The sequence below is a fragment of the Trifolium pratense genome, linkage group LG4 (genome assembly GCF_020283565.1).
Source record: "Trifolium pratense cultivar HEN17-A07 linkage group LG4, ARS_RC_1.1, whole genome shotgun sequence".
In the NCBI taxonomy this organism is placed as follows: Eukaryota; Viridiplantae; Streptophyta; class Magnoliopsida; order Fabales; family Fabaceae; genus Trifolium; species Trifolium pratense.
The window spans coordinates 35,781,380-35,805,941 of NC_060062.1; the positions used below are offsets into that span (position 1 = coordinate 35,781,380).

The 24,562-nt window shown below is 32.3% G+C and overlaps 3 protein-coding genes across 5 annotated transcripts; 2 read left to right on the top strand and 1 right to left on the bottom strand.

Annotated features, from left to right (window-relative positions):
* Positions 1 to 22: 22 nt before the first annotated feature.
* Positions 23 to 4,060, bottom strand: LOC123924528. Its single transcript, XM_045977455.1, has 7 exons — positions 3,932 to 4,060; positions 2,805 to 3,362; positions 1,368 to 2,603; positions 961 to 1,285; positions 618 to 876; positions 278 to 514; positions 23 to 113 (listed from the first exon to the last, which is right to left on the bottom strand). The coding sequence occupies exons 1-7, from the start codon at positions 4,058 to 4,060 to the stop codon at positions 23 to 25; spliced, it is 2,835 nt and encodes a 944-aa protein (XP_045833411.1).
* A 7,137-nt stretch (positions 4,061 to 11,197) lies between these two features.
* LOC123882023 (microsomal glutathione S-transferase 3) lies at positions 11,198 to 12,998 on the top strand. Its single transcript, XM_045930801.1, has 4 exons — positions 11,198 to 11,394; positions 11,494 to 11,569; positions 12,282 to 12,454; positions 12,549 to 12,998. The coding sequence occupies exons 1-4, from the start codon at positions 11,279 to 11,281 to the stop codon at positions 12,622 to 12,624; spliced, it is 441 nt and encodes a 146-aa protein (XP_045786757.1). The 5' UTR covers positions 11,198 to 11,278; the 3' UTR covers positions 12,625 to 12,998.
* Positions 12,999 to 17,132: 4,134 nt separating this feature from the next.
* LOC123882307 (CASP-like protein 2A2) lies at positions 17,133 to 20,184 on the top strand. 3 transcript variants are annotated; one of them, XM_045931148.1, is made up of 4 exons: positions 17,133 to 17,442; positions 19,142 to 19,259; positions 19,697 to 20,010; positions 20,043 to 20,184. In XM_045931148.1, exons 1-3 carry the CDS (start codon positions 17,204 to 17,206, stop codon positions 19,967 to 19,969), a joined length of 630 nt encoding a protein of 209 aa, XP_045787104.1. In that variant the 5' UTR covers positions 17,133 to 17,203; the 3' UTR covers positions 19,970 to 20,010; positions 20,043 to 20,184. The 3 variants fall into 3 exon arrangements, with proteins under 3 accessions (XP_045787104.1, XP_045787102.1, XP_045787105.1); XM_045931146.1 differs by having other exon boundaries at positions 19,697 to 20,184; XM_045931149.1 differs by having other exon boundaries at positions 17,260 to 17,442; positions 19,174 to 19,259; positions 19,697 to 20,184.
* Positions 20,185 to 24,562: the final 4,378 nt, after the last annotated feature.

A 24,562-nucleotide genomic window follows, 5' to 3' on the forward strand; every position in this document is an offset into this window, starting at 1 on the left:
CTAAAACATAGAAAAGAGTCATTCACAACAGTGATTCCATGTCTTCCCTTAGTGAGCGGACACCGCGCAATTGGTTCATCAGCCTCATGCTTGACCCCCTAGGTTTCATTGTCCTGCCACAAACAAAGATGTTACAAATTGCATAAATGTTAGTAACAAAATACTTAGAGAAGTAGCAGCGATTTCTTATTTACATGAATATTTAGAGTCGTGGTTCGATTAAGTGATTATTTACTACATGTTGCATAAATGTTAGAATAGATATGATTCTAATTACCTAGAGGAAGAAGAATCATCTTCTGGTTTTTCGCAAAGACTAAGTTTCTTAAATGATGACTCAGATTCGCCAAGAAGTTCAAGCTCAAACAAGACATCATCGATAACTCGAGCTAATTTTTTGTCTTCATCAGCATTATGGTAACAATCTCTTCTCTTTGCATCAAGAATTAACTTTCGCCAAATAGAATCACTATTGGATAAAGTAGAAGCATTTCCTAATATCCACAAACAATATCTGTGCAAAAAATAAACTCAGTTTTCGACCAAACTGGAATGTGCACAACATAAAAACTATTGAATGTGCACAAACATGGAATGTGCACAACATAAAAACATACCGAGCCCTAGTCATTGCGACATTAGCTCTTTGTCGATTAGAAAGAAAACCAACTTTTCCACTTCCGTTCGATCTAACAGTAGACATTATTATTATATCTTCTTCACCGCCTTGAAAACCATCTACAGAACGGACACTGACAGTGAAGTCCGTATCAGAAACTGAAGTGTACTGCTTAATTTTAGCTTGGATTTCGAAAACTTGAGCATTGTATGGAGATATGATTCCAATGCTAACTTTCTTCTTTGTCCTGATAAACTCTGCCAAAATAAAAAAGATCTTACAGATATGAATGCATATTAAAGCTGCAAAGTTCTTATTAAAATGGAAAAAAAAAAATTAACCTTTTTTAAGATTTTTAATAATCTCAGAAATAACGGCAGCCTCAACAATATTCTTCAAGCTATGTCCACGGCCGAATTTCTCCTTACCCTTAGCTATGTTAATGAAAGAAAAAGAAGCATACATATCTCCTTCAAGGAAAGTCATATTATAGCTTTGTTCCTTGACACAAGGGGCATCAGAAATTTTTTCATCATAGAACTCTTTGCAAGGAAATAGGCTTATCGATGGATGCATTCGATACTGAACATTAAGCATATGCTTCTTGTATCCTAACATTACCAATCTCTCAAACATACTCCTTCCAAATCCACAATTATCAGCAATCTAACAATGTAATAATTTAAATAATATTAGAAAACAATCTTCAATTATGGAAAATTTTCAACAAAATGATCAAGTTAAGTACCTTGCTTTTGACTAATGCAGGAAGCTGTTTCTCGTCCCCTATGAGAATACAGTGTTGAAGACCCGGTAGCTGCAATGGAATTGCTGATTCACATTCTTTCAATTGTGCAGCTTCATCAATTACTAAAAATTTGACTTGAGTCATTCCTTCAGTGTACAATTTGATAGAACTAGAAACCGTACACAAAATTAGACATGCATTCGACAAGCAAAACTTTTCCATTGGAACTCTTCCATTGAGTTCAGGAAGCGAAATTGAACTAGAAAGCAAAGTTAGTATTCTAAGGAACTCCGCTATTTCAATGTTTGATACTTCAAAGCAAGCAGGAATACTTTCTTTTTCATTTTCATCAAGAGTATTTTTGAACTTGGCGTTATACAAAGAAATTCCAATAGACCTTAGCAATTCAACAGCTCGAAACATTATTTTCACCGTTGCAAGTGAAATGAAACATTTTGGCAAGTGCGTGTATAAGGTTTGTATCAAGAACTTTAAGCGCTCTCTTAGTTCACGAAACCTCTTCTTCACAAATTCCTCCATTGTCATGAAACTTTCATTGTATTCCTTAACTATGTCTTTATGCGACTCCCGCAAATATTCTTCAAATGTTTTATCAATATACTTATCACTAGCATGCCTGTGTGTAAAATATAAATACAAAACATTCCTATGCTTTTCCCTAGCAAAATCCTCAAGGGACTTAGGACCAATCTCAGAAACATATTCTTTCTCGGGATCATTAAGAAATTGGATCGTGTATTCCAAAGTATGCTTCCAACCATTTGACGGATTAAAGCACTGCATGAGATTCTTTACACGATTATCAAGGAAGATATTTTCAAGACCAGGATGAGAACCTAATTTCATTCTGTTACTATTGCCAAAGAGAACAATGTCACCTAAACCATATGTATCATACTCCAGTGAATCCTTAACCAAACTATGCAACCTTGTCGCCACTTGCAAAATTGCGGTGTTCGTGGGGGCACAAGTTAGTGTTCTGGTTTTCAACTTGAGTAGAGAAAATAGCAAACATGAAACAGTCTTGGTTTTGCCGGTTCCTGGTGGCCCCCATATCAGTTTAGTATTAGAATGGTAACAATTTATCATACTAATACTGCTTAGAACTGCGTCTTCTTGAGATTCATTCAGATTCTGCGCACGAATGATATCATCTTGAATGAAAGAAGATTCACTCTTTGATCTAGAAATGCATATTTTGCAGTTTTCTCCACTCTGAAACACAACATAAGCATAAATATGTTACATTCATTGAAGGATGATTAAACTTTTCGACAATTGAGCATGAGTGTCTTTTGCATAAACAGATTCATTGGCTTATCTGAGCTTATCCACTAACATTGGCACAGTTGCGCTAGTTACTTGCACAATAAGATATTAAACTAATTAATAAAAACATGATAATGTGATTCTTACATTGAGGCAAGGTCGCAACACTTTTTTAATGAGGTCGAGGTGTTCACCCTCTGTCTGTGAATTCAAGGCTTTCCAAATACGAATATTCGTTGTCATGTTCATAAGTTGAACTGCAAACATTTTATTTGTACTGTCTTTCTTGAAGTCAAATTCAGTCAAGCATTTAGATGACAGTATCAAAATTTCACCAGAAAAATCATCTTTCGGCGCAATAACATAAGCAATTGTGTAGGGACATCTCTGTGTGTTCAAGTCATCTGCTCTTCTAGGCCGATTATCTGTGAAAGCAATAAGATCTCCAGCCTCTGGTTCATATTTTACGACATCTTTTTCATCTACATTTGTTGAACTCTTAAGTGATAATTGATAGAATAAGGCTTTCGGAAGTCTAAATTCCTTGATGTCTCTTTCAACTTTCGTGACTTCGCAAAAAGGAGCATGAGACACTCCTGTTGACAAGCTTGAATATAAGTCAGAGTGTGTCTCTTCCAACAGTGGAGTAATGAAGGAGTTCTTGTAATCAGTTGGAGAATTAAATGTTTCAGGAATTTTTTTCACCTGAGAAAAAAAATCCATAAGTAGTAAAAATGGTATAACTTCAATTAAGCTGTTCTCTAGTAAAAAAAATTCACCAATAATATAAACAAATGATATGTTGCAGTGTAGTGTAACATATACAAATATTCTTTTCATACATTGTTTTATAGACAGAAATTAAGTTTTTCAACTAAAATATGAAAGATGATAGAATTGATTATTAATTAGTATTATTAATTAGTACTAGTAATTAAAACTATGCTAGTAGAGTTTGCCTAAGTTTGGGTACTTCTAAAATGGTAAAGAAGTTGTACCAAGTACGTACCAATATCAGGTACTCATGGTATGCACCGATGCACAGCCATTTTAAACCGGTTGAACCGTTTAGATCAGTTTTTTAAATAGGTTTGAAGTGATATTAATTATATAAAGGAAAAATCATGTATATTCAACCATTACAAAAGTCATAAGATAAAAAAGAATTTTAATTCTATTATTGGTATATAGGGTTTCAAAACCAAATATTTTTCAAGTGACTAGTGCACATTAATTTTCATTGTGAGAGTTGAAAAGGGTTAAAAGAAAATAACCTTATTTCTGTAGAGATTTTCATTGAGAACATCTTTAAGAGACCATGAGAATACAATATCAAGAAATCCAAGAGTTGCATTTTCGTTATCATCTTCATCACTTGCATGACTACTAGTATTCTTCCACATCCTTTAAATTATCAACTCTTTCTCAAATCTAAAACAAAATCATTATGAAACAAAAAACGAACATAGAAATATATAGAATCAGTGTTTTCCATAATCTCATACACTTAAAGAAGTAATTAAACTGTTTAAGTACATTTTGTTCAATATTTCAAGTATTTATGCATCATAGTATAACATGGTTGGAAATCATTAGCATTTTGTTAGTTTTTTATTAGAATAATTATAGTAATAACCAAACAAAGCAAATTAAAATACAAATACACATAGAACTTTCATGACTTAAAGGAAGGAAAAAAGAAAACAAAGAGATTGAAAAGGTATATGCAAAAGTTCTTACTCTATGAAATGAAACAAGGAAGAAAAAGCACACTGACGCAAAGAATAGATCAAGCTACTTATATGATGATATATAGTAGAATATGAAGGGGTGAGTAATTAGCTTCATGAACTGTTTGATGTCCCCAAAAAGAAAAAAGTTTATGTGATGGGGAGAGAAATTTATGAGTAATTAATACAATTGGTGCATGTTTAATCAAAGGAGTACAGTACTTATTAGTACTTCTTTGGAAATGACAATAAGATACTTGATGGATTGTTTTTTCGACTTCTACAATTCCTTTTTCGTTTCTATACGTAAATTGAATTATTATGGCCAATGTGATATTGAGTATTTGGATCCTTTCCAATTTTCTCAAATGTTTTCTCTCGTTTTTCTTAATCCAAGGGTTGATATAAAAATGGTCATGTTAAACTATGTCTCCGAACCACCGGTTAGGTATACCAAAAAAGAAAATAAAAAAATCAAAAGGAAATACTAGTTATATTACTCTCTCCGTCTAGTTTATAAGATCTACTTTGACTAAATGAACTATTTATATGTTTTATTTTGACCTTATTTTTCTAAATATTATCATATAAGATATTGTTTGATTTGTTTCGATGAATATTTTCAAAAAATCAAATTTTTATAATTTTTACTAATAATAGACAATTAAAGATATTCGTAATTAAAATTATGTATTGACATACGTGCAATGGTCAATGAAATAGGAGTATTATATTTTGGGATGGAGGGAGTATTTTTTAGAAATAATAAAAATTATAAATTTTGTTGTGAATCCAAAGAAACCACACCAATAAATCATTTAGTATGTGGAGCAAATGAATACGCAACCAAATCAAAATGAATGGTCAATTAAACACAAAAACTAAAACAAGTAAAAGCGATAAAGAACACAGAGATTTGTTTACCCAGTTCGGATAAAACCAACTTATTCTGGGGGAAAGAGTCACTCTTTGTTTCACTGTCAAACTTTGTTCCTTAATTACAATGAGATTCTCACAAAGAGTTACAAGAAATAGTGATTTCATATTTCTACCTTTATCTCAAATATCTCCCTGTGACCAAGAGATTTCATTGATAATGATTACAAGATAAAATAAATGAGTTCTCAATCCTAGATAAACCCTAAGAGAAACCCTCCGATTATCTAGCATATATGATGATGAAGAACACTTCAAAATACCCTTTCTCTCTCCATGTTTCGGCTACAAGAAAAACAGATATGCATTTATACTACCCGAGTTGCGCCTTCCGCACACCAGGCGGCGCCTTGCGCCACTGAAGCCTACGCGTCGCGCCGAGACCAGTTCCAACACCAAATTTTTCTGCTTCATCCAATTTCAAAGGCAATATCCAACACGTACATTTCCATTTGGCCTATCAAAATTCTCAAGCAAATGGATCGGTGGATAAGATGGTTTATTTGGAGTGGGGATATTTGGATCGGTATAAGATGGTTTAGTTGGAGTGGAGATATATTTACTAATAAATTACGCACCGTGTTTTCGAAGAAAATTTGTACTCCTTTTGAAGAGGGTGAGTCTTCGGTCTCGAGTTAGGATCCTCTTTATTTTTTGTTTTTTTTTTTATTTTTTTATTATTAAAGTTTTAAAAATATAAATGCAATGTAATATTTGATGGGTTCAATTATTTAATATATATTCTAAAAATCTTCAAAACTATAGTAATGAAGAGGGAAAATGAAGAAAACAAATGGAGAGGATCATAACTCCTTGGTCTGCGCTCGATTTGTTGTATAATGAGTCCCTAATTTTTAAACTCGGTTGGTCTATGTTGTCTAGTGATGATGTTTGGGCAAATATATACCGGAGTCGTTTTTTGCGGTATGGACTAGGAGTGTACATGGATTGGACAAATCCGGTTGACCCGTCAAATCCACCTAATTCAACCCAAAAAAATGGGTTTGGATCGGGCAAGTGGGTGGATATGGATTTCAAAATTATAAAACTCATAAAAAAATCGAATTTTAGGTAAAATGGGATCCAACCCAAAAAAAACTCATTGACCCACTAGTGATGTACTTTTTGAAATATTGTTTATGAAAATAATAAAGATTTTGCCATTTATTTTTTCGGCAAGGAAATTTTTTTGCCATTTGATCATTATTAAATATTTTTATATATTGAAAATAAATTATAGTACTGTAACCAAAAAAAATAAATTATAGTACTTTTTTAAGAAAATAAAAAGATTGAATAATTTTCATAATTTGGATAAAAAAGAAACGCGTAAATTAAAAAAAAAACAAAAAAAAAATTTGGATAACACATTATCCAACCCGTAAATTAGTGGACTTACACAAAAAATTTATGATTATTTATTATAGTGAAAAAAGTTAAACTATTTTTACACTAAAAAGTTTTAAAAAAATAGAAATAATTTGGATAACTCACTACGCAACTCAATTCAACCCGGAAATGGGTGGATTTACCCAACCCGGCTTATTGTTATAACGGATAATTATTTTACTAGACTCAATTCGGAGTATCTTATGTGATTCGAATTTTAGTTTTAATCAAACTCAACTCGATCCAGCCCACATACACCCCTAATATGGGCTACCCGTTTTGCATCACGTTAAATCTTTTGAAAATTTCTCATCCCACTACCCACTTTCTCACCACACCCCTGAAAAATCCATTTTTGCCCTTGGTCAAAAAATTCGGAACGCGTTTTCCGAATTTTTTTAGTTCAAATTTGGAAAAAATTCGGAAAACACATTCCGAAGTTGTTTTTGAAGGCAAAAAAAATTCGGAAAATGCGTTCCGAATTTTTTGACCAAGAGCAAAAATGGAATTTCCAGAGTGTGGTGAGAAAGTGGGTAGGTGGAATGAGAAATTTTCAAATCTTTTGTCCTGATTAGCTTGGTGAGACATTACTCGATACTTTGAATCTTTTGGCCCTAATTTTTAATCTTTTGTCTTTTATTAAAATTTACACTATACTAAAAGTAGAATTCTACAAGTAGAATCAACAGCAGAAAATCTTGATCTTCAAATTAAGAGGAAATGAAAATCAAGTTAAATAGTTTGAGATAAAATAAATTCCTTTATATTTCATTTCACTATGTTATGTTTTTTTACAAATTTAAACAATAAAATCTAATTACTCACCATTCCATTTTCTTATCAAAACAATATTACCACCACATTATATCTCATGACACTAATCTATACATACACTTAAAAGTCTAAACTTATAATAAAAAGAATTAAACTCTGAACATTATGCATATTACTCAAATTCTTCATCGCTAGATCAAATCTAATAGTTTTGTTATCATGTTTCTAAACTTCCGCGATTTAGCTAATTTTTATAATTTATAATTAATCTAAAAACAAACTACACATTTAACATTTAAAAAAAAAATAAATAAATAAATAAAGATAAACTTATTCACCAAGGCAAGTTAGCCCAAGTCAATGCTTGTTTATTGACGACGATAGATGTACTGATGTGTGATGCCTTGGAGGGAAAGTAGCCGGATTCCACACCCAAGACACCATTGCATTTCTTTCTTCTTCTTTTTTTTTTATAGGTAGTCTGATTTGAGAAAGGATGTTCTCAATTTGTTTTCTCTCAATTTCCTTAATTTTTACATCTCAACCATCAATCAACTTTAGTCCATTTCTTTTAGATTTAAATATTGTTTTATATTTACAATCCAATGGTCCAAATACCAACATTATTTCCTCAATTTTTTTTCAACTTGAGAGAATCATTTCTCGTCTGATTTCACCCTTAATTAACGTGGATAAGTGGAGTATTTGAGATTCGAACCTCGACCCCCCGCGTATAAAATGTGATGTCGCTTACAAACTGAGCTAAGCTCACAGAGACGATACCATTGCATTTCTATCATTAGATAAAAAAAAGAAAAGATTAATTCATATACATTATAATGAGTTTTTGTTTACTACAGTATAATATAGAACACTTGGGAAACATAGTAAGCAGTAAGGAATCTCTTTAGTTTAATTAGAATAAAACAACATTAGTTAAAAAAATGGCTTTCACCACCAGTTTAATCTGGTTCACGGGGTTAATCATGACATCAAGTGGTTCCAGTTATTTCTCAATCACATTATTAGTTAAAAAATTTAATACTACTATTTTTTAATAAACCTATGATTTGGTCAACTTATAATACTCCCTCCGTCCCAAAATAAATGACCTAGTTGATCACCTTCACCTTTGTCAATGCACAATTTTAGTCATTAATATTTTGAAAATATTCATCGAGACAAATAAAACAACATCTCATATATGCTAATACTTGCATATATATATATATATTAGTAGAAAAATACAGTCAAAGAAAATCGTATGAATAGTAGACAAAATAAAAAATAGATAATTTATTTTAAGACGGAGGGAGTAATAATTAATCTAAAAATAGACTAAACATTCAACATTTATAAATAATAAAGGCTAAATTGCACTTTTGACCCTCTAAGTTTCAGAAAGTTGCAATTTTGACCCCCTATGTTTCAAAATAGCATTTTTGGCCCTCTATGTTTATCCCATTTTGCAAAAGCTCAATTTTGACCAAGTCAAAACTGATGCGGCAAGTCACTTGAGTGACTTAGCTGCCACATCAGCATTTTTTTCATTTTATAATTAAAAAAAAAAGGAAGAAGTCAAACTAATTTTTTTGAATACTGCAAAAAAATTATTTGAAGAGCTTTAAGCACAAGAAGTGTAAAAGAACTTAAAAACACGATAAAAAAAGGTTTAAACAAAAAACCAACATCAACTCCCCAAAGAACAAGGGAGCACTAACCAAACATGGAGAGAAAAAAGGAAACAGAAAAAGAAAAAAAAAAAACCAGCATAGCAGCATAGACGGATCCAGGAATCTATAAAACGGGGGGCCGGAATAACTAAATAATAAATATTAAATAAATAATAATTATAATAGTATTTAAATATACTCAATAAAAAATAAAAAATACATCACATTGTTTATCTAAATTGTACACGACATTGCTCTATCATAAAATTCATCAACAACTGAATTTGTATTAGATTTTTTAGCAAATCTTCTCTCGATGTAAGTAATCACATAATTAGTTTGAAATTCATTTTCTATCTTGTTTCTCAACCTATTTTTCACAATCTTCATAGGAGAAAATAATTTCTCACTTGTAGCAAACAATCAGAACTAACTTAGTTGAATTTGGACTTTAGTAGTGTATAATATATATTATCAAAATATTTTAAAGTAAATTGTTACAATTACTATGTTGTGGGTACATGTTTTGCACCACCAAACGGTAGTTACTAATCTTTAAACATATCTCTCAAATATCAATTTATGTGTACATATGTATCAAGAACAAGTATATGGAAGAAAAAAAATACGACAAGAGGGGGGCTCTCTCAAATATCAATTTATGTATACATATGTATCACCATGAAACTATGCTTTAGTTTTTTCTATATATTTTTGCACTCGAGAAGATTATCAAGGCGTTCCCTCAATAGGGAATCAAGTAATTTCCTTGCTATGATTCTTTCTCTAACTTAATAATTTTATTGAAGAATGAAGCTGTAAAATGCTTTATCAATTTTCAAATTCTTTGTTGGGTGTATCACAAATTGGGAAAGCACCATGGCAGAGGATATATGAAACTTTCGTAGAAACAGATTTGACATCAAATTAGAAAAGCTCAACATAGTTAAGTGTTCTTTCTTCAAAAAGAAGAAGGCAGCTCGTTATTTCTTCCTTTTTTTTTTTTTTTTTTTTTAATTACAAGATAAAAAATGCTGATGTGGCAGCTTAGTCACTCAAGTGATTTGTCACATTAGCTTTGACTTGGTCAAAATTGAACTTTTACAAAAGAGGATAAACATAGAGGGTCAAAAGTGCTATTTTGAAATATAGGAGGCTAAAATCGCAATTTTCTAAAACTTAGGGGACCAAAAATGTAATTTAACCAATAATAAAAGAGTTAAACTTATTCACCAAGACAGTAAGCCAAAGTCAATGGAATGCCTTGGAAAATAAGTAGTCGGATTTCACAACCAGGACACCATGTGGTATTTTTGTTTTCTTTTGTAAACAGTATAATGAATAAAATATTATTCTTAAAGTGAATATGTAAAGTGTTTAAGATTTTTCTTAAGCAGTATAATGAATAAAATATTATTTAAAATATTATTTAATATTTTTCTTTTGTGTGTTTCAATATATGTTCAATTACTTTATCATATATATTATATTATATATTGAATAAAACAAAAGCTTACTGTTTACGTAACTCGGGCGAGTTCGATCATTGCTAAGTTGATTTTAGAAAATCGAACCCGTATATTTCAACTCATCCAAACTTGAAAATGTGTGACTGACGAAATGACCCGCAACAACCCACTCACTTGACCATTTTTCGAATTATTCAGTTTGAATCGGTTTGCGAGTTTTTGTCCACTTCTATTGCAGACAACGAAAACTTTTCACGGTGAATGGAAATTCCTTTATTTTTGCCACACATATTAAATTCCTAAAAATATAGTAAAATAAACAAAAAAAATGATAAAATAAATCCGTCAATTGTCTCCATGAGCTGAACTCAATTGGTAGAGTGCATTATATGTGCACGAACTAAGATTCAAACCCCGAACATTCTACCTATTTACCTTTAAGGTGAATTTTCTAGTCATTATGATACTTCACAAATAAAATAAATAAATGTGTCATTTTTTATTTTTTTTTATAAAATAAATATATTTTATATTTTGTCTCTATAAATAAACTCGTTGCAACACACCAAAACGACACCACTTCATTGCTTATATCTCTTTGAATCCTTCGCTCTTCCAAAAACAAAAACCTTAAACCACATCTTCCAAAAATGGCGACACTGATAGAATTGTTACCAAAAGAATATGGTTATGTGGCTATTGTTCTCGTCATCTACGTCTTCCTCAATTTCTACATGGCTTTTCAAGTTGGCAAAGCTCGCAAGAAGTAATTGTTTTTTGTTTCATTTTTCTCAATTTTCATTCTTATATATAGATGCATGTTGTGTGATTTTGATTACAAGGTGTTTGTTGAAATTCCCCACAGGTACAAAGTTTTTTATCCAACCCTTTATGCTTCTAAATCTGAAAACAAAGATGCCGATCTCTTCAATTGCGTCCAGGTATCTTTCTATATCTGTATGTGGTTCAGGTCTCAAGCTGAAATTGTTGGATTTTACTCTTTTGCTTTTTAGAGACTCCTTTTAAGTTGATTCTAACTTCAAGATAATATTTGTAGATTTTGCTTTCAGCTCAAATTAAATGTTCAACTCACACTCACTTTTATGTAAATGTATATAAACGTAAATTTATTGAAACTAAAACATTGGACTGAAGTGGTTAATGAGTTCAATCAAAGGTTGGATCGTTTGAGAGAACCCAAGTTCATATTTTGGATAAAACAATTTCTTACCGGATTTTACTTACAGTGGGCCGAACTCTAGATTACTAGACCTCTTCCCCTAGAAACCAGAGGGTTAACACACACATACACACACACAAAAAAAAAACCGTTTTACTAAAGACCCACTTTTAACCGAAATCAAATTTACAGATTCAATTAACTCATGGATCTAGGATAGGTTTTGGTTTTTCACTATTTCATCTTACAATAAAAAGTCTTAAGATATGTTAAACAATATATTAAAGGGTATATATTAACATTGTGATTCTTGTATTCCTCGATGTGGACGGTATAGTTGATGAATAAAGCTTCTTTCTTTTGGTTTATTGATATGTTAAAAAATATTAAAGGGTGTGATATTAACACATACCATTTTTTGTGTATTTCTTTTGTGAATTGTGATTAATATCTTGTGTTTTTGGTGAGTGCAGAGAGGGCACCAAAATTCTTTGGAAACATTGCCCATTTTCTTTGCGTTGATGATTTTGGGAGGGCTGAAGCATCCTTCCATTTGTGCTGCCCTTGGAGTACTTTACACTGCTGCTAGATATGCCTACTTCGTAGGCTATGCCACTGGCGAACCTAAGAACCGTCTCAAACTCGGGTGATTAAAATTTACAATTAAATATAATATAATTGTTGTTTTTATAATTAAAACCATGATTGATTAATCTGTAACTGAATTTATATGCTAACAGGGGACTTTTTTTCCCGGCAATATTGGGGCTTATGTTGTGCACACTTTCATTTGGATGGAGTCTTGCTAGCCACTGATTTGAACTTTTGTCATACCCTTTTGACAATATGAGGTTTGGTGAATCATTAAATAATTTGAGACTAAGGACTGCAAATGAATGACATAGGTTTGTTGTGTTTGATTTTCTTAATAGCTTTTGTGTATTACAATAAAGACAAGTTTAGAGTTTCATCATTGGTTTTGGATATGGATCATTGTTTCTTTGTGAACTTCACTATTCAATTAGCTAGCTTGATCTACACAAACTTTGTTTTGGCAGTGTTGGTAATGTGTTCGTCCTGCAGAAAATTGTACTAGTTCTATTTGTGGAGTAGCCCAATTACGAGGTTGTCTAATTTTTGTCTAAATAAATCAGATGTCTCATTGCGGACATAGAATTAGTTTCATAACATATCCAAAAATCTTGGTTGTGGCAGTACTTTGGTCATGCATTGGTGGTTGAACTTGAAAATTCTAAGAAAAGAGATAGCTTGATACATTATTCCCCTGTTTTTGGTTTTATGTTTGGCGGATTTTGGGGTGTTAGTCTTTCTTATTGGGTTTTCTTTAACTGCAAGGGAACATTAAGCTTTAATGTGCCTTTTCATAACAAAACAGCAAGGGTTGAAATGTGAACTAGGATACAGGAAATCTTAAGATTTCAGATTTCAAAAGTAACATACATGAACGTACCATAATACATGTATCCATATAGTATTTGCATCCGTACCTGTTATGTATTTAGATATTACAGTGTTTGATCTTCCGGATCTTGATTTGGATTGTGCATTTTGAATTTCATTCATAAACAACATATAAGGCAAAAATGATTATCTTGAGACTTGCATTTTAAGTATGTTTGGTTATGTGTTTCTGTTTTCCATTCGCACGTTTCAAAGCTAAACTGGCCGTGTTTTCCTGAAGCCGGTAATAGTAGTGTCAAGTAGACACGCGTTTCATATGAGGTTGGACGTGAAAACAAACAGGCCATAAGTCTCCAACCATGATTTGAGTAAAGTAAGAAAAGGTTACTTTCTCAATGAATCAAGCTATGACTTGCAATCCAGACATCCTATAGCATGTCAAGTAATTATCAATTATTCTGTACACGGAGGAAAATTTTGTTTTCAGAAAGAAAACAAAAAATACAGATCATTTAACTTAAAGTTACATGACATTTGAAAGCATGCTACTAAAGTTATTTAGTTTAGAAGCATTAAGTTTGTGCTTACATGCACTATTTCGGACTGTTTCAATGATGTCATTCACGTATTTGGTATATCTTCAGTCATTGGATTAGGAACAGATAGTCTAAATTCCAAACTTTGTATTTTCTATTTTAAATCAAATTAAAAATTGCATTTAAATTTGAGACAATTTCTTCTCTTCATTAGCATTACTGTTGGGATGTTTGCGGTTCGGTTTGGATTAGTTTTGAGGCAAAAATTCATCTGATCTAAAAATAAATTTATTTGCGGTTTGGTTTTGGATGACAAATTAAAAAAATTTGACCCGATTCAATTTTATGTGGTTTAATTTGGATCGGTTTTTGGTTATTTAAATTACAACTCGTAATTTTTTTATTAAATATTAATATTATTTTTTTTCACATTAAATATTAATATTATGAAAACACTAAAATAATTGTTTGATTTTTTGACGAAATAAATAATAGATATGATGTAAAATTTAACATATAATATAATAAAAACATATAGTATAATAAAAATTAACACTTTGGAATGACAGTTATCGATTATATTTTGAAGAATTTAATTTATATACACTGTCGGTGTAAAGTTATTTTATACATGTATCAAATAATTTATTGCACACCAATGATACTATTTTTTATAAGTTTTTATAAGTTTCTATTTACCTCTACAAAAAAATTGTTACTTTTGATACTATTTTTTTTTCTTAAAATTTATTTGTGTGATTATTTCATAGATTTTTATAATAAAAGCTAAGAGTTTTATTGAAAAACTAATAACTAATATTTTTTGAACTTTAAAAATTACAAATAAATTTTTTCTGCAAATGCAGCAAGTAATAAAAGAAGGGAAAGAAATAAAAGAAAGTTATTATCGAGTTCGGGCGTGGAGTAAGTAAAATCTAGTCAATATTTATTCTCACTAAGAAGAGAATCTCATTAACCACTTGAGCTCAATGTATTGGTATACTATTTTAATTCTTTTCTCTTTAATTTTTTTTTAGCATAAGTGTGTCTAAATAATTTTATTTGAATTTGTTTATATTATAGAGGATATGATATATTATTGAGTTAACTTAATTCTAGTTGACATGGCTGGCTATCCAGCTCTTTTCTTTTCTTTTTTACGGTAGGCTATCCAGCTCGATCTTGGTGGTAAGTTGCTATGATAATCACTACTTGTGTCACAAATTGGTAAAAATGATTAATAACATCAGGTGGTAGGGTTTATTGGCATCAATGTTGAACCTTTTTTCAATGAGAAATATTCATTAATTTTGATTGTAAAACTCCTAACGTACCGGTCGTATTAATATTCGTAGAGAGTGCTAGTAAGATTTGTAGAGAGTGCTAGTAAGAGTCTATTTTGAACACTTTTTTTTAATATTCATTTTTTAATTGAATAAAATTCATGTGAGTTTTATCATTTTATATGAGACTTATTTTTAAAGTAAATGATTCGCATTGATTTCAACCAATTAAAAAATAAGTGTTAGAGATAATGTTACAAAGAGGGTGTGCTTAACATTCAGTCGGCTCTCCTTCAACATTCAAACGTCGAAACCTTCAGAAATTGTTTCTCCCGTATTTCTAATGACACGGGCTAGTTGATAGATATATATACCAAGTGGAACAATAATAATTATTCTTGTGTCAATGTTAATATGGACGGAAGTTGCATCGGTTCTTCCGTTCAATCTGAATTTGGCGGCATTATTAGAAACACGTTCATCCACTATCTTGCAGATTTCTCAGACTTCATTCATGGGTTACCTGACATTATACCCGTTGGACTGAATACTATCTTTTTTTGATAAATAGAGAAATTTATTAATAGAGACCAATCGAGCATCATAGCGAGAGATATCTACCCTCCTTGTATGAATGGTTGTAGAAACCACACCCTATCATTTGCTAGAAAATTGGTCTAAAAAGATACAGTGTCTTAGGTATAAAATACACCAAAAGAGCAAGCCAAAAAAGAACCCAAACAGCTCAGTCATATACCCGTTTATCAAAAAAAAAAAAAAAAAAAACTCAGTCATATACCCAAAGGAGCTAAAGGAACAGCACCAAACTAACACACCACAAAAGAAAAAGCTAAACTAATTACTAAGGCTTGGCTTAATCAAAGAAGCAAACCAACCAAGCTAACACCAAGCAATTTGCATCCAACTTTAAACAAACAAAAAGTAGGTCTTAAAAGAGCATCTTGGTGGCGGTATTGACGAACTTGTATGTTACTTTAATTCTTTACATTGATTCAACCTCATCAAAGGTTTCTAAGTTAAATATCATATTCATATTGTGTTGATTCAAGATATTAAGGAATTTCTCTATCAAATCAATGTTTTTCTTTATCACACACTCAGAGGAAATCAATGTGCAAATTTCTTCGCTAAACTTGGAGCTTCCTCATATGTCGACTTCTTGACCTATGCTTCTCCTCCAGAAGACGTTCGTGATCTTCTTAAGAACGACACAATGGAACCTTCTTTCTTCGTGATTAGTTTTTATTTTTAGTTTTGTTTTTTTTCTTCTTCTTAGTTTCCTTACCAAAAACCACTCTTCATAGTTATAACAAGAAACAAGTAAGATTAGTTTTTAAAATAGACTAAATTAAACTTAGTCTCATAAATTTCACAAACTTGTAATTTTGATTTTCATAATAACACTTTTGACTCATTAACTTTACCAGATTTTGCAAAACAATGGTCCCCATTGATTTTGATAAACTCAACACACGTGACAAGTGACTCAAATGTCACAACATATTTTGCTACCTACGCTAACATGACATACGAGTCATTATACACGTGACAAGATACACTTACGTGGCAATAATAATCATCGCCATATAATTTTGTCGAACAAAATCTTGCAATAATAATAATCTCATAAAATAATTTCATAAAATTCAGTGTCTTTATTCATTAGTACCACTATCTAGGTGATGGATTCAAATCACACGCGTTCAAAATTCATGCAGTTAGTATGTTTCTAGCCGTGTGATTAAGATCAATCGAATTATATTTAACATCAACTTTTTCCTTTTTATTAAATAAAAAATACAAACTGCGTCAAAAAAAATAAATAATACAAACATTAAATTTATACCGTCCGATTTTAGTTGAAAAGAAAAAAAATACACTTACCCGAGAATTACATGTAATTTTGACTGCATACAAAAGAGATCCCTATAAATGTGTGGCTAGTTGCCTTGGGAATACGTTGCTTCTCATAATGATATGATAATGGGACATTTAATGCTAGCCCATAGTGGTTGGCCTTATTGTTCCTTTCAAGGTTATATATAATATATATATATCATATTTATGTGGAATGAAAATGAACCATTTATCTAACCAAAACAATTTATTTTTAGCTATAGTACAATACTAATAATGGACAAGGGAATTGGTGTTGAATTAGGTACAAGATCTTCCATTGACATGAGAAATTCAGTAGTAGTAGTTGATGATGAGGAATTTGATGGCAAAGAAGCTTCATTGTTACGTATTGTGGAAACTTTCTTGCGTTTGTTCCCTATTGGTTTATGTGTAACAGCTCTTGTCATTATGCTTAACAATTCAGAGGAGAATAAGTATGGTTCTGTTGCCTATTCAGATCTTGGTGCTTTCAGGTATCAATCAAGTCAAAGTGTACTAAACTTATACTTTCTCTGCTCATTTTATAAGAGATAACTGAGTCAACAAAAATTGATGTAAATCTAAATTATATTATATTATAAGCTAAATATATACATCATTTTTTGTTAATTCAGTTGTCTGTTATAAAAAGATCGGGCATAGTAGTTTTCATTTTTTTTTCCTCTTTTGAAAATAGAAATTTGATTGATAAATGATGAAGATATCCCTCAATTGTTTTGAGCTAAGGTTTTGGTTTTGAATTGTTGACAAATGAAAATACATGGTCTTTTGTAAGAGAAAATAAAAGTAGTGGTGAGAATAATTTAAGCTCAGATAGACTTTGTAAAACTTGAGTTTATATGGTAAAAATTTAAAGATCTATGTTCACATGTTATGTTATCTATTAGTTTATAGGTAGGGTTGACCACTTGACCTATGAAGTCTAACCTTTTTTCTTTTTTCTTTTTTCTTTTTATTTAACAGATTTCTAGCGAATATATTTAGATAATAAGTAGTAGCTTGGTATCTATTTTACTTTAAGTTTCAATAGACTAATAAGGTTAAGATTAATTCTAATTTAAGATGATATTTTAGATAATCTGATTATATATATATATATATATATATATATATATATATATATATATATATATATATATATATATAAAAAGATTAAATAAAATTAATATAGGTCTCAAGTAGTTTAGTGGCTAGAATCACACATTTAAATGTGGAGAAATGTCCAATAATATTTCTGATAGCTACCATTTGAGAAAAAAATAATGTAAGGTTTATATGTTTAAATTATTGAAAATGTTAATAAATCTATAATTTAATAGAGCATATAATTATTATTTTTTGTTAACCCTCCAGATTTTTTGGCCAGTAGATAGCTAAAAAATATTATTTTTATTAATTTAAGTAGGTTGGTCTAATAAGTTTAAGATAATTTTTTTGGCTAGCATCTTTAAATTTTTAGTTAAATAGACTTAAAACAACGGAATTAGCATGAATCTAGATATCGTTAAATTTTTAGCTAAATAAAATTCATTAAAATCTTATCATGATATTATAAGTTGTATGGTCTGACCTATTTTCATTCTTAATTTAGAGAGAAATTACTTTTTGTTTAATATTTTAATCGCTAATTATAAAGCTCTAGCGGTGAGAGATTTAGGTAATATGTTAGAGATCTTAGGTTCGATCATCAGCTTCATTACAAAAACAAAAAAACTATAACAAACAATCTTTAATTGGTCTAGTGGTGATTGATGTTGGACTTGATATGGAGGATCACAGTTCGATCCTCGCAACTGCGATCGGGAGGCGACTGGAATCACTTAATGTCAGAGCTGACACCTGAACCAAATTAAGCGGTCCAGTGGACCGGATACTGTGGTGAAAAAAGAAAGAAAAAAAAAACTACCAATCCAAATAAATTTTAGGATAAGAAGATGGTGGTCTAGTTCAATGCCGATAAAATCTTAGAGTTATTAGAGCACTTCAAAACTAATTACATTTATTTTTCTCTCAAAGTACTAGTCGTCGGACTCGAACCTAGGACTTCTTAGATCTAGGAACTGTTTTTTTACCACTAAAAAACTCTTCAATTTGCTATTGCTATAAAATATATTGTAATTAATGATGAACAATAAAACACTCAATTTGGTATTTGGATTTTGCATTTTGAAGGTATTTGGTGCATGCCAATGGCATTTGTGCAGGATATTCACTTTTCTCAGCTGTCATTGTTGCTATACCCCGCCCTTCAACCATGCCTAGAGCTTGGACTTTCTTCTTGCTTGACCAGGTCAATATCTCATCTTTTCTTGAATAAAAGGATTGATTTAGATTTCTCACCAAAATGATAAGTACTTCGATGTAATGTGTGATGATTATAATTTTAATTATAACAATCACCATAAATGAAATAGTACCAAGTAATTATTTTTAGAAAAATGTTAGCTAGTGCTTAATACTCCTTGTGTGACACTGACACTTTATAAGCAAAATTGCATTTTTTAGGTTTATTATATATTTAGATGAGATGAATTGGGTCTTTTCTACCTTAACCAAGATTATGAGTTTGATCCATGACTTGCGCATGCAGTAGTATTAAAACTTTAGGGAGAGTTTGTCATCTATTAGTCTCTGTTGCGCACAGAGGATACTCAGTTTAAAAAAAAAAATCAATTGTCGCCTTTAAGAAAATTAAATATTTTTCCTTTTGTGTTTGATATCCTATAGGTACTAACCTACATAATCCTAGCTGCTGGAGCTGTATTAGCAGAGGTGTTATACCTTGCTGAGAAGGGAGTCCCCTCAGCAGCATGGAGTTCAGCTTGTGGATCATTTGGTTCATTTTGTCACAAGATTAAAGCATCATTAATTATCACATTTGTTGCTGTGGTTTGCTATGTTTTGCTTTCACTTATTTCCTCTTATAGACTATTTAGCAAGTATGATGCACCATCACAAGTCAACAACAACTCCAACAAGGACATTGCTTACAATGGTTGATCTTAAAATATTGTGCTTGTAATCTTCACATTAATTATGTCTTAGTGGTTTGGTTTTAAGTTTTAACTATGTTTTATTGGTACCTACAAATGAGAATACAATCATCCACATATATGCTCCTTGAGGCACAAAACATAAAAGGCTTGTAAACTAAATAACTTTGGATTGTCCTTGTAACTGATTTGTATTATTAGTTTTTGTTTTCTTTCGGAAAACTAAATTTGTCTTTGTTCCGATACACCTAAAAATTATATATATATATATCATTTGATAATTGACGTTAAGAATAATTTATATATAACACTCATATTTTTCAAACAACCGAGACATCTTTTATAAAAGACAGAGTTATAAAGACTCGCATGTTCACAATACCTCGGAACGTTAATTGATGGATTGAAAAAGTATTTGGTCGATTAACTTTTACTCAAATCATGGTTTGGACTTAAATTCAAGTTTTGTAACCCTCTCTCGCCAAAGCATAAAATATATAATCACAATTCACAAAAGCATATTCAAGGATATGATTTTAACGTGGAGGTTTTTTTGTCCCCTCTCTACATTCATCGAGTTTATTATCTTTTTTTTTTTGAAACAACAAGTTCATAGCATTTCATTAATCAATAAGTGTTCAATACAATTTAGTTTGTCAACCAATAATTGGGGACTAGCTACACATGTGGCCGCTTTAGCTAAACTATGAGCAACCTCATTTGCTTGCCTCCTAATAAACTCAACACTAGAGTTAACATAAAAAGCGTTAAAAAGTCTTCTACAATGTGAGATGATTTCTCCAAACTCGGTAACATCATGATTATTTGAATGGAAACCATCTATCACCAACTTCGAGTCAAGTTCAAAATCCACCGGTCCTAAGTTTAATTCATGAACCCAAGATAGCGCTGACAAGAAGCCAAGAGCTTCGCCGACACGAACATCACAAATTGGTGAGAATTGATCAAGCTTCGCTAACACATAAGCGCCTTTCTCATCTCGAATACAAACACCTATCCCAACTCTATTATTATGCGATGAAAACGAGGCATCAATATTACATTTCACTCGCCCATTGGCCGGCTTGGTCCATTTAATCTCAGTAGTCGTACGCTGCCCCATCACATCAGGTCTAGCCTGCTGCACAGCGCACCATTCATTAATCAAGGCAGCAGCTCGTGAAAAGACAAAGTTTTGTGCGTCAATCACATTGTTCCAAATACGGTTGTTCCTTTGCTTCCAAATACTCCAAATAACACATGCCATGAGTGAAGCATCCTCATTAGAGAGTTGTTGCAGCAAATCAAAGATTAAATTTGACGCTGCATAATTATTGTGCAGTGCTGCTATAATTTTATTTCCAAAACTGCACATACTCCAAACATTTCTGCTACTCGGACAATCAAAGAAAACGTGGCGGTTGTCTTCATCATGATCATTGCAAAGAGAACATACAGTTATGCAATTCACACCTCTACTCCGAAGGTTTACACGAGTTGGGACACACCGACGACAGATACGCCATAACAGATTTTTAACTCGCGGCGGAGCTTTTAACTTCCAAATCAAATTCCAAGTGTCGTCCATCTTAAAATGGGATGTATCTAATAGTTCTTGTACACACAAACGATATGCACTTCTAACTGAGTACACACCGTTTTTCTCCATGCGCCAAATACGTTTGTCCTCCACCACAGAATCGAACAAAGGAGTGTGTAAAACTTTATCTATACCACTAGAATCAAGTAGAGTAGTGAGAAGAGGAAGATTCCAACCCTTTGTATCAGGAAGAATCACATCTGCCACCACTAAATGACCTGCTAAAGACACTTCAGTTTGCTGCAGCTGCAAAGACGATGCATCAAATAACCAATTTTCATTAAGTAGTGGAATATTATTGCCACTTCCAATCGTCCATCGACTACCTGCTCTAAGTAAAAATTTGGAGTTACAAATACTCCTCCAGACAAAACTAGGATTGTGACCCACCTTTGATTCAAAGAACTCACAACCGGGAAAATATTTTGCTTTATAGAGTTTAGAAATCAAAATATCCGGATTTGACATAATACGCCAACCTTGCTTTCCCAACAGTGCTAGATTAAAAGCAGTGAGGTTTTTGAAACCCATCCCGCCATCATTTTTATGCATGGAAAGTTTATCCCACGACATCCAATGGATACCTTTGTTACGAGCTCCTGAGTGACCCCACCAAAAAGAGTTCATCATTTTTTCAATTTCATCACATAGGGAAGAAGGAATAGTAAAAATACTCATAAAATAAGTTGGAATTGACTGAAGGACTGATTTGATAAGAACTTCACGCCCCGCTTTTGACAAACTTTTACTACTCCAGGAATTAATTTTCTTCCACACTCTATCCTTGATAAAGCTGAAGATAGCTTTTTTACTTCTTCCAATCATGGATGGCAACCCCAAGTATTTACCGGTACCGAGGACAGCATGAACCCCAAGACAATTAGCAATAGAATCTCGGACTCCTCCTAACACATTCCGGCTGCAGAAAATTTCAGATTTTTGAAAATTGATAGCTTGACCAGAAGCTGCCTCATAAGTTTCTAAAATGTTTTTCATTGCCTCTGCTTCGTTACTACTAGCTCGGAAAAATAAGAAACAATCATCTGCAAATAAAAGATGAGAAATGATGGGCGCATTACGACAAATTTTGATGCCATGAATATCACCTCGAGCCTCTGCCTTTCTGATCAGAGCTGACAATCCTTCTGCACAAATAATGAAAAGATACGGGGAAAGCGGATCTCCTTGTCGAAGTCCTCTACTCGGTGTGATAGGCCCTGCTACATTATTATTCACAAGAACAGAATAATCAACTGATTCTACACACATCATAATCCACTTAATCCACTGAGTACAAAATCCCATCTTTTGCATAACTCCACGTAAATAGTCCCACTTCTGTCATATGCTTTACTGATATCAAGTTTAAGTGCCACATCACCAATCTTACCTTTTGTCTTCGTCTTCATATAATGCACCACTTCTATGGCTACCATCGCATTATCTAAAATAGAACGGTCGGGAACAAAAGCAGACTGGTTATTAGAAATGCACTTGCTCAAAATAGACTTCAACCTGTTTGCCAAAACTTTTGCTACTAATCTATAGATGACATTACAAAGAGAGATAGGTCGCCAGTCTTTCATAGATTGTTGAGATTCTCCTTTAGGAATTAGAGCAATATTGGTCAGATTCAGTGTTGAAGGAAAAACACCTGTCGTGAGCCACATACAACATTCATTGAAAATATCTTGCCCACAAATGTGCCAAAAGTGCTGGTAAAACCCCGGATTAAAACCATCAGGTCCGGGACATTTGTCTGGATGCATAGAAAACATAGCTTCTCTGAACTCTTCTAAGGTAAAAGGCTCAGTCAATAAAGTATTATCTTCAGACAGAATAGATTCATCAATAATGTTAACAACAGGCTCAATGGTACTATGTTGTTTGGTAAAAATATCAACAAAATAATCTCGAGCAACCTCACACAAGTCTGAATTATTTGTGATCAGATTACCTGATGAATCCAGCAAAGAGTTAATACGATTGACTTTCCGCCTAGACGTTGCAGCCGCATGGAAGAACTTTGTATTCAAGTCACCATCACGTAACCAATGTGTCTTCGCACGCTGACGCCAATAAGCATCTTCTTGGACTAGTAATTGAGACATACGCTGCCTCAAAGAATTAAAATAATTCACATTTTCAGAATTCACCTTACTCCGTACCTGTTCAATTTTCTTCCGGCAAGTGTCAATGTCACGTCTGAGGCGCTGAAAATGATTCTTGTTCCAAATTGTAAGGTCCGACGCACACATATCCAGCTTCTTCAATACTTGATGATCACCATAAGAGAGCCAACGATTAGAGACAAAATCACTGAAGTCTGGATCAACAAGCCAAGCATTCTCAAACTTGAAACGGGAACGAATTCTACTAATGCGATTTTCAGGTTCACGAACTAACAAAATGGGATAATGATCAGAGGCTGGAGCAGGCAAGTTCTCTAGAATAGCAGTAGGGAATTTTTGAAACCAAGCGTCATTGGCGAGTGCTCTATCAAGCCTCTCCTCCACTGCTCGAAAGGTACCAAGGCTCTTGAACCAAGTGAAGGGATAACCTTCCATATGAATATCTATTAACCCTGAATCCAAAACAGCGGATCGAAAACCATTTATTAGCCAGGGAGCTCTGTCATTCCTGCCTTTCTTCTCCGACGGTAAATGAATGTCATTAAAGTCACCAAGGATGCACCAAGGGAGATTGGAGCTCTGTGATAGTTGTCTCAAGAAATTCCAAGAATCCCTTCTTCTACCACTACCGGGAAAACCATAGAAGCCAGTGAACCTCCAATTACCATTCATGTTATCCTCCACTTCCACATCGACATGATTCGAAGAATAAGTAATGACAGAACAATGAAAAGAGGACCGCCACATAAGAGCTAATCCACCCCCTCTACCTTCACGATCAACAGAGATGCAAGAGTCAAAACCCAACATACAACGCAATTCCTCCATTCTACTAGATATGGATATAGTTTCGCTTAAGAATAAGACA

Excerpts from the sequence above, each read along its gene's own strand:
- LOC123924528 (XM_045977455.1), bottom strand. The coding sequence starts at position 4,060 with ATGTGGAAGAATACTAGTAGTCATGCAAGTGATGAAGATGATAACGAA. Across the intron at positions 1,286-1,367 it reads CTGCATTAGTCAAAAGCAAG|ATTGCTGATAATTGTGGATT; the intron begins GTACTTAACTTG and ends TTACATTGTTAG. Across the intron at positions 515-617 it reads GTCGCAATGACTAGGGCTCG|ATATTGTTTGTGGATATTAG; the intron begins GTATGTTTTTAT and ends TTTTTTGCACAG.
- LOC123882023 (XM_045930801.1), top strand. The coding sequence starts at position 11,279 with ATGGCGACACTGATAGAATTGTTACCAAAAGAATATGGTTATGTGGCT. Across the intron at positions 11,395-11,493 it reads GTTGGCAAAGCTCGCAAGAA|GTACAAAGTTTTTTATCCAA; the intron begins GTAATTGTTTTT and ends AATTCCCCACAG. Across the intron at positions 11,570-12,281 it reads ATCTCTTCAATTGCGTCCAG|AGAGGGCACCAAAATTCTTT; the intron begins GTATCTTTCTAT and ends TGGTGAGTGCAG.
- LOC123882307 (XM_045931146.1), top strand. The coding sequence starts at position 17,204 with ATGGACAAGGGAATTGGTGTTGAATTAGGTACAAGATCTTCCATTGAC. Across the intron at positions 17,443-19,141 it reads TCAGATCTTGGTGCTTTCAG|GTATTTGGTGCATGCCAATG; the intron begins GTATCAATCAAG and ends TGCATTTTGAAG. Across the intron at positions 19,260-19,696 it reads CTTTCTTCTTGCTTGACCAG|GTACTAACCTACATAATCCT; the intron begins GTCAATATCTCA and ends GATATCCTATAG.